The 9928-nt window shown below is 44.1% G+C and overlaps 1 protein-coding gene across 3 annotated transcripts in view; it reads left to right on the top strand.

Moving 5' to 3' along the window:
• Positions 1-1720: 1720 nt before the first annotated feature.
• HPS3 (HPS3 biogenesis of lysosomal organelles complex 2 subunit 1) overlaps positions 1721-9928 on the top strand; it is a gene marked incomplete at its 5' end in the record, with an annotated part of 33237 nt that continues 25029 nt past the window's right edge. For all 3 annotated transcript variants that reach the window (XR_013975343.1, XM_080929407.1, XM_080929406.1), the window contains 4 exons: positions 1721-1937; positions 6213-6704; positions 7987-8158; positions 8269-8354. Coding sequence is in view for 2 of the 3 variants with exons in the window: in XM_080929407.1 (XP_080785533.1) it covers positions 1721-1937; positions 6213-6704; positions 7987-8158; positions 8269-8354 (967 nt within the window). The remainder of the gene's footprint in view (positions 1938-6212; positions 6705-7986; positions 8159-8268; positions 8355-9928) is intronic.

Here is a 9928-nt window from a genome sequence, read left to right as displayed (position 1 = left end):
CCTCATTATCTTTGTGCAATGATTAATTTTATTGACTTCACTGGCTTTAGAATCACCTATGGAACACACTTCTGAATGTGTTTGTGGGCACATTTCCAGAATGGTTTCATGGGAGAGGGAAGACACAGCTTGAATGTGGGTTCTGCCATTTGGGACTGTGAGGTCCTAGAATGAAGGGGAACAAAACAGTAAGGAGAAGGTCATTCTCTGCCTTCTGATCAGCCCAGGTAGAAGCACTTTCCTCCATGATGGACCCTACCTCCTAAACAGTGACCTAGCCCAAACCTTTCCTCTTTGAAGTGTGAGAGACCACGATTCCCCAAAGAATGACACTCCAGAGTCAAACAGTGTGTAAATGCAAAGACTGTTTTATTCTGCAGAAGTCCAGCATGCTGGGGTCTCCCATTACCAGAACAGAGAGACTACCAAGTGAGACTGCAGGCTTGATTTAAAGCATATTAGGGAATCTCTGTTAACCTCTATTAACATAGAAGGTGACCCCTATGTTAATCTGTTGGGTCCATCTGCATGGTCTTTCCATTATTGGAATGTGAGGGCTGAAAACTTGTTGGGGAGGTCTGGAAACTGTTGCTGAGGAAGTTGAGGAAATCTGCAGCTGACAGCTGTCCTTGCTTTAGGCCAGGTGGCAGGGCAGCTTCTGACACCTGGACTTTCCCCGTTCTTGGGAACAGAGATTTAGGCCTAGTCTCCTTAACTGCTAATTTGAAGTCTGTCGTGGAATCAGCCTAGCCTTCTCATAAGCTCACGGTCATGGTAGTGAGAAAAGCAGTTAATAAAGGGTCTTACTTAGGTGAGCCAGGTGTAGGGACTATATCATGGGAGAAGAGGGTATCTCTAGAGAAGGTAGTGCAATTCTAGAACTAAATGAAACCCATGAAAATCAATTTACATTCAGTTAATATCCTGGAGAGGAAAATTAATCAAAAGAGACAGATACTTGAATCAGATACTCATGAAAGGGAAAAGGAATGTTTATGGGAATTGAAGTTTGCTCTTTTCAGTGTCAAAAGAAGAGAATACCCCAGTCAACCATTGCATTCAAATGTGCATGCATACATCTTTTCCAGAATTGTTAAAAATTATCATAAAATCTGGTTTATTAAATCTCCCAAAATACAGGAATTCTGACGGCAAGTTTCTTCTATGTAGGAAATAGGAACAGTATATTGACCATCCGGGGATTTCTCTCCTCCCCTAATATCTAATAATGCTTAGAGGAAACTTTTGCACAATGCCTGAAAAATGTTTTCATAGATCCTTTTATCCAGTGCATTATCGCTCTGCTAAGCATTTTCAGAGATTTGTCTTTTTTTTTTTTTTTAATTAAAATCATTGTAGAATCCACAGTATTTGTGATGTGTTTAACTCCATGTTGGAGGTTAAACTTCGGGTTCTTGAGTTGCATCCTTTAGACGCTCGAAGGCTAAGACATGAGTGATACCCTGAAGTCGACGAAGGCACAGACTAGCAGATGATCGAGTGCTAAACGCGCTCAAGGTTCCACATACCAGTCTGGCCAGGAGCAGCAAAACTAATGTCTCCAAAGAGAACAGAGGGCTCTGCATCCACTCTGGGTAGTGCGCATCACTTAGAGCGCAGTCTCTTTAAGGAGCTGTGCTTAGGGCGTGGTCGCAGCGCTCACGTGATCCGGAGTAGCCCTTGAAGCTTGCGGAAGCCGCCGGGCGGTCCGGGCGCCGGGATGGTGCGTCTGTACAACCTGCACCCATTCGGGTCGCAGCAAGTGGTCCCCTGCCAGCGGGAACCCGAGCAGTTCTGCTGCGGCGGGAGCGATGCGCTGTTCGTGGCTTCCGGCTGCAAGGTGGAGGCGTTTTCGGTTCAGGGCGCAGAGCTGTGCCGGCCGCGTTGCACCTTCTCCACGCTCGGCAGGGTTCTGCGCATGGCCTACAGCGAAGCCGGTGAGGAGCAGCTTTGGAGCTGGGTTCTGGGTAGGGAAGGGATGGTGCTTCTCTGGGCTGTCTGCTGAAGGTCCGTGCAGGTCGGGAAGTGAAGTGCTCCAGGCGCTTTGTCAGTTGTCATAGCAACCACGGATGGGGTGGGGTGTAGTGCCACGGGGTGGGGTGCTTGCCTAGTTTGCCTGAAGCCGCGGGTCTCATCCTTCTCACTCATTCTACCGGTCAGTCATTCTAGCACTTTGGAAGTAGAGACTGGAGAATCTGAAGTTTAAGGTCACCCTCTGCTGTTCAGTGAGTTCCATTTTAGCCTAGGCTACAGGTAATCTTGTCTAGAAGCAAAACAAAACAGGCACCCCACGTGGGGTGGGGGGAGGACGCTGGCCGATCCGCTCCACTTTAATGTAAGAAAATTTAAACCTGGTTCAAGAGAAAGAGGAGAGAGAATGATATCCTGAAGTTCACGAGAGGATCGACCTCAAAAGTTATCTCAAATCATAACCAGCCCTTTTACTTCTTCAGTCACTGTCACTCGTGGGTGATTTAAGACTCTTACATTATAGGCTGACCTTTAAAAATTGTTAGATACACTGTGTGTGAGAGTGTATAAAGACATAGGCAGCAAGCTTACACAATTTGCTCCACTCTTTCAAAGGGACATTTGTTCTACAACTTGAGGCATGGGTCATTTTACAAGGTTATTTTCCTGTCTTTCATTTGTGTTGATTCCTGAGGTCCTTGCATGACTACTACCTGTGCGTAGGAATCATTTAGAAAGCATTAAAAAAGATTCTTGGGTCACACCTTCCGAAACAATGCTAAGTTTCTCTGGATACAGCTCACATCGGAGTGTATCAGATGCTGGGCCCCGGTTGGGTTCTAATGACTTGAGCCACACTGACTGGAAGAGGCTAGCTAACAAACCATGATAACTTTGTTAATGAAAGCTTGAAGAACAAAGATGCTTTTATAACCAAGTCGGCTGCCTTAAAGGACTTAAGGAATCATGTGGGATGGCGTTAGTATCATGGGTCATAGAACTCAAAGGTAGCATTTAGTCCACAGTTGAACTTCTACTTCTGAGTGTAACTTCTATTAACCCATGCATGACTAACCATTAATAGGCTGACCCCTGGCTATGCCAATGTTCAGAAAACCTGTCTTTGGCTTGACATTTTTCTTTTTTTACTTCTGAGTAAATGTACCTGGAGATTTCTGGTCTCAGTGTTTTCAGTGCCTAGTGTTCTCCGCCGTAGCAAATCTACCTTGTCAAAAACCAGGATAACCTGTGCATTTATATTTACTATGAGTGTTTTGTAGGCCATCTACCCAAGCAGAAAACATTTTCTTTTTCTGTCAGGTCCAAAGGAAACCCCAAGTGGCAAACTCCGAAAGGCAGTCCAAATATCCAGAGATAAGCCGAGGAGGATTTCTGGTGTTTAGATAAAAGCCAGCATTCTTCAGGGACTTGTGGAGCCAGTTCCTGTCTATCAAAAGGAGTCATTTCCCTTACCACCGGCAAAAAGGATCTATGGCTCTCCAATTACCGTATTCCTTTGGTGCTTATCAGCACACCAAGGTCCTATTGCATTTTTCAGAATTCAGGCTAGTGTCTCCAGCCCTTCTCCCTGCCTTCTCCACTTCTCCTTCCCTGTCCACAGCTACTTGTTCTTCTAACCCTTCCGGCTAGTCTCACTGTTCTCTGCCCTTCCAATCCCACTGTGCTCTCTGCTTTCTGTACCCTGCTCCTCTCTCTCTTGTAGATAGCCCTGGCTAGGTCTATTCAGCTGGCCATGTTCAGTGTTTTCTCTCTCTCTCTCTCTGCTCTGGATTCTTCCAGATCTTCTGGCTGTGCTCTCTCTCCCTCTCCCTCTTCCCTCTCCCTCTCCCTCCACTCCTCTCTCTCTCCCCCTTTCCCTCTCCTTCCCTCCTTTATACCAGGGGGTGGTCATGTTTTACTTTGTGCCCCCCCATCCCCCCCAGCATACTAATCTGCCAAATGCTGTTCTCCCTTTGTAAATTGTGGGCACCACCGTAAGTCAGCCACGGGGCCCCTATAATCAGAGTTCTGTTGCTCATGGTTTGGGAGGGTGCAGTCCACCTTTGTGAGGGCTCAAAAGGTAGTGTAAAGCAGAAACAGGAAGGGACTAGGGGAAGATAGAGTTCCCAGATATGCCCTCTACAACATTGACCTTCCTGCAGCCAGACTCCCTTCCACAGACCCCTGCCACACTAAAGTCTCCAAGATGTAAATTTGCTAATGGATTAGTGCATTCATTAGGTCAGAGCTCATGATCTAGTCATTTTTGGAAATGGACCCACAAGAAATAACCAGAGGTGTGCTCTTAAGTGTTTCATAGTCCAAGTTGAAATGATAAGCCATTACAAGAACATTCGGGAGAAAATGAGGCAAAATTTAGGTTTTGAGTTTTTAACATTACCAGGGATGGTAGAAATTAAATTTGGGGGGCTGGAGAGATGGCTCAGCAGTTAAGAACACTGACTGCTCTTCCACAGGTCCTGAGTTCAATTCCCAGCAACCACATGGTAGCTCACAACCATCTGTAATGGGATCTGATGCCCTCTTCTGGTGTGTCTGAAGAGAGCTATAGTGTACACATATACATAAAGTAAATAAATTAATCTATAAAAAGAGGTTGAATTTGGGTAGCAGGTGTGATGTGAAGAGGAGGGATAACTAACAGACCCAGAGGCCAGTGCAGTGTGGAAGACCTCGAAGGACATGTGTGTATGGGGTAGTTGTGGGTGGAGTGGCAGGAAAGACAGGACTACACAGCTCTTCTTGCTGATCTTTAGCACAAGAGAACTGAACTAGCCCCACCTCATAAACTGAATGACATTTTAAAGTTAAATCCTCCCTTTAAAGGTTATATAGAACACTGTAGATTTTTATTCCATTTCCAGTCGTGCACAGAGTGAGCATAAGCTTTTGGGCCAGCCAGATCCCAAGGATATCTAAGCTCCATCATTTGTGTGCGTTGCCTTAGGCAGGCCGTTATTAATGATAGTCAGAGAACTGTAAAAGAGGAAGCGAGAGATTTGTCTTGAAGGGCTCTTGTAAGGATTTACAGAAAGTTTTAAAGGCTTGTTAAGGAGGCATGCATAGCAAGTGTCACTACAGCTTTTACGGAGCCAGTCATTAACTTGAAATCATACAGTATAATATGGATATTACCTACAACTTGCAGATACATCAATTCATATGTGGTATGTATATATATGATTAAAAGCTCTTATTGTAACTAAACAAATATCATTTACTAACTTCAGTATGACACCAAAAATAGAGGCAACAAAAGAATAGTAGACAAATTAAAGATTTGTGTGTGTGTGTGTGTGTGTGTGTGCGCGCGCACGCACGTGCATATATTCTAACAGTTGATGGAAAGAGCTTTCTGGAGGTCTTGAAAAAATTGTATATCATATATTTGATAAAGGACTGGTGTCTGAGAATAATGAGCTGATTTGGTAACAGGAAAACACACTGATTTATTTTTAATGAGCAGATGGAACTGGGGTAATAGCCAAGTGGCAGAGCGTTTGTGTGGCACACGTGATGCACTGAATTAGATCCCCAGCAGTGCGTATATGGCAGGAGACTTGAATAGACGTTTCTCTAAAGAAGACATGCAAATGTCCTAAAGCACATGAAAAGATGTTCCACATCACTAATCATCAGGGAAATGCAAATAAAAGTCACAATGATGTACCTCTTACTCATAGTCTAATCGTCCTTTATCATAAAGTAGTGATGGTACAATTATCAGCACTCAAAAGACCAGGGCAGGAGGATCTTGGCAAGTCTGAAGACATTCTGGGCTATGGAGTGAGTTTAAAATGTGCGTGTTCCATAGCCCAACATAAAACAAATCTCCAAACAATTATATATGCTTATTTGCTACATAATAAAGTATAGTGTTTGTGTCAACTATTTGGCATACACTGATTGGGAAATGAATTATTTTTGATATTATGTAAACAGTGAATTAATCCAGCAGCTGTATTTCTTTATCTCTGCTATGTCCCTAATAACCACACAGAGAAACCAATTTATTTCAACTGACAGTTAAATGGCCTATAATAACCCCAATGCTAATCTGGTTGCCTCCCAGTCCCATGCCATGATAGAGGTCATCTTAGAGGTCAGCGGTGTTCTTTTTTCGAGTCAGCGTTTGCTATGTTATATCATACATTCCATTTTCAGGCAGTGACTGAGTTTCTAATTCTGAGTTCCAAATGCAATCTTGCTTCCTTTTTTAGGAGACTATCTGGTAGCAATTGAAGAGAAAAACAAAACTGTATTCCTGCGTGCTTATGCGAATTGGAGGAGTAAGAGGAGCGACAACTCCCGTGTGTGTATTCGCATGGTTGGGCACAGAGTGGAGGCATCCTTCTGTGAGAGCTTCCGAGACCAGATGTCTATAATTGAAATGCCCATGTCGGAGGCCCCTTTGTGCATTTCCTGCTGTCCCATGAAAGGAGATCTTCTTGTTGGATGTACAAATAAGTTAGTCTTATTTACTTTGAAGTATGATATCATCAATGAGGAATTCTCAATGTTGAACTTTGAACGGTCATTAATTATACACATAGACAGTATCACGCCTGTTGAAATCTCTTTTTGTATTGGATATGTTGCTGTCATGTCTGATTTAGAAGTGTTACTCCTAAAACTGGAGTCAGACCCTATACACGGAGAGAGAGTTAACCATCACCCACAAGGAAGCAGCAACCCACCGGAACAGACAGAAGGTAAATAATGAATTTGACGTTCTAGTTTTAACTTTAGAGAACTTGTCTTTTGTGATAGTCTTTAAAGAAACCTGGTATCTATAGTGACATGCCACAGTTCGTATGGGCTTAGGTGTTCCTGCGGCGCGCTCCTCGACCAGTGAGGAAAGACGACCACCACCAGAGGATTCTTCTCAGATCACGCTTTATTGTGGGAGCCTCTTGATTGAAGGGGAGAGCAGGAAGCGAGGAGCCCGAACTACCCTAGCTGTCCGCTTATATAGGGAGAAGTGCATACGGGCTTGCCATGATTGGTTGTCACCAGTCTGCTGACACCAGAGGCCTCGGGATTGGCCGGAGATAGGTTATGTACTGCGCATGAGCAGGGTGCAGCGCCTTAGCTGACAAGAGCATTACTATATATGGAGTTGTTTACCTCAAACTGTGAGGGAGCCAGCGCCATCTTGTAATGGCGTCTGCATTCGGCTCCCCACATGTTTCTATGACCTTGGTTTGTGTTTATGACTATCCATAGCTTATTCTTTACTGTGTAAACATATTTCTACATGTATTTGTCAGTATGTGAGTAGTGGAACAACCGTTATTAGTTGAGGGATTTCTAAAGGGAAAACGGTTGGTGTTCTTCTGTTGAGACAGGGTACCAGTACCATTGTGTCCCTAGCTTCCCTGGAACTCACTTGATGTAGGCTCGGCTCAAACTTGGGGTCTTCCTGTCTCAGATTCTTGAGTGTAGTCATTATAGCTGTGAGTCCCTGTGCCTGGACTCTGTGGGTTTCTAATGTTTGTTCTAATATTCAAGATTTAATGACATTAATAATATTGGTTATTAAATGCCCCCCTCCCTTTTCAAATTGACAACAAGCTAGAGTGTTTTGAGAAGAATAAACCTTAATTGAAATAATGCCTCTGTGATATGGATCTGTAAGCAGACCTGTGTGGCATTTTCTTAGTTATTGATGTGAGGGGGCCCAACTCATTGAGGGTGGTGTGCCCCTGAGCAGGTAGTCCTGATTTGTATGAGAAAGCAGGCTGAGGAAGGCCTAGGGAAGAAGCCAGTACTCGGCTATGGCCTCTGGATCAGCTCCGTCCCTGAGTTCCCGTCCTAACTTCCCCAGTGATGGAGTGTGATCTGAAAACTGAAATAAACTGATCTTCCCTACATTGCCTTTGGTCATGATGATTTATCACAGCAGTGCAGACACTGCGGATACATGTGTCTAGTGTTCATTCTGGCAGATGGTAGCACGTATAGTTGTTCAATTCTTAAATCTTATTTTTTAAGATGTCAGCAATGAAACTTCACAGCTTGAGTCAGAGGATTTTGTTATCTGCCTAAAACCCATGGAACTCCTTGGTGAAAAATGCAAACAGTCCGGAATATCTGTTAAACTGGAGTCCACAGGATTAGAAGATGAGAAAGTAAAATATTTACATGTTCAGCATCTACTGTATAGGTAAGAGTATATTCACAAAACTTTTTCATTCACAAGCTTTTTAGCTTTTCCATGCCTGCTTAAAATATACGGAAATTAGATCTCTCCCCTTTCTCTTCTTCAACCCTCAGACGTTTTGCTCCAGATATTTCATTCTATGTCTTGTCTGATAACATCAAGTTACATTCCCTTCAGCTGCTACCCATTCACCAAACTGGTAAGTACAGCTGAGGTGCAGGGTCGAGAGGTTCTCCAGGCCCTGGGCTGGAGGGAAGACCGTGTGTAGACAGCATATGTCCTTCTACTGAGTCTTCCCGAGGAAAGGAAAGTCATATTGGCGAGGAGGAGAAGTGAAACCACTGGGAGGGTATGACCAGGAAATCTCATTTCCCTTTTCTTTTGACTTAGTCTATAGGCCCAGAAAAGGAAATCTGTGAGCACTATTGGAGCAGAGGTCTGTCTAGGTTCCAGCTGAGTATTTGACAAACTTTCTGAGAATGGCCTTGTAAGTGAGGTGGCAAAACATAGTTTGAGTGGAAACGCATTCAGAATACTAGATGTCAACCCTGCTGCACGCTGCCTTTACCTGGACACTTAAAATATAATGGGAGAGGTAGTGAAGCTGGTCTTGCACTTTTCTTAGCGTCTGTGAGGCTTGATTCCTAGCACTGAATAAACAGGGTGAGGTGGTATGCACATTTAATCTTATCAGTGTGGGAGGTAGAGACAGGAGGGTCATCCTCTCACTACACTGTGAGTTCTAGGCTAGCATGGGCTACATAGACCCTGTCTTTAAAAAAATGGTGATAATTCTAATTCTGACTTAACTGGACTCTTTTGAGCTTTGTCACCAGAATCCTTAAGAGTTCACCAGAAATCAGAGTCCTGCACCTACTCATGGGCTGTTCAGCATCTTCAGATGGTTTCTGGAAAGATAAAAATATTGTTGTAACCACACGTCTTTCTAACATAATTGAATAGCTACAATTGCTGACCATTGTGCTGAGTACTGAGCAAAAGCAGGCAACACACTTGTGCTTATGAAGTTAATTATCTAATGGTGAAAGCAGATACTCCTCACACACTGACAGAGCTGGACACTGAAATAGTACTTTATGGGAAACAAGCTCTGGTAAAAAGCCTGTGGCAAAAGACCCCCTATAGAAGGAATGGGTGTGTAATGTATGGATGCATCACCTGTCAGTTAAGAAGCCTATGGATTATGCAGGAAATAAAGGTGGGGCATCAGAAGGAGAAGATAATTGTGGAATAAGGGGTGAGGGAAGCTGGGAAGGAGAAAGATGCCTGGTCCCTGAGCACAGGGAACTAGGCACATGACAGTATGTAGGTTACAATAAATGGGCTATCTTATGTCATGATTCTAGTCAGAGGAGAGCCTAGCTATATGGCCAAGGTGTTTGTAAATATATTTGAGTCTGAGTCTCATTTCTGGAGTATGGGGCTGGGAACAAGAACGAGGCTCCAACTTCAACAGCCCTGACTTTTTCTGGGGTCTAGGAGGGCTGCTTCCTGAAAATGGATCTGTACGGTGAACTGTGCTGACTCGGAGACTGAGATAGCTCGGTTGGAGGGAGGGGAAGTGAGTGTTCCAGATAGGGGAACCCACAAAGTTCTTTCATGGGCACAGAATCTCGATTAGAGGAACTGAAAGAGCCAAGACCAGAGAGAGTGGAGGAAAAAAATGGGTGTGTGTGAAACAAGGGTGGACACAGTTCAAAGCCAGTCAGCGTGTCAGCTCAGTGAACCGCCCGTACAGTTGAAATACAAAGC

The sequence above is a fragment of the Micromys minutus genome (genome assembly GCF_963924665.1).
Source record: "Micromys minutus genome assembly, chromosome: 15".
Classification (NCBI taxonomy): Eukaryota; Metazoa; Chordata; class Mammalia; order Rodentia; family Muridae; genus Micromys; species Micromys minutus.
Note: the sequence above shows the minus strand (reverse complement) of the source record. Positions and strands in the feature narration are given on the sequence as shown.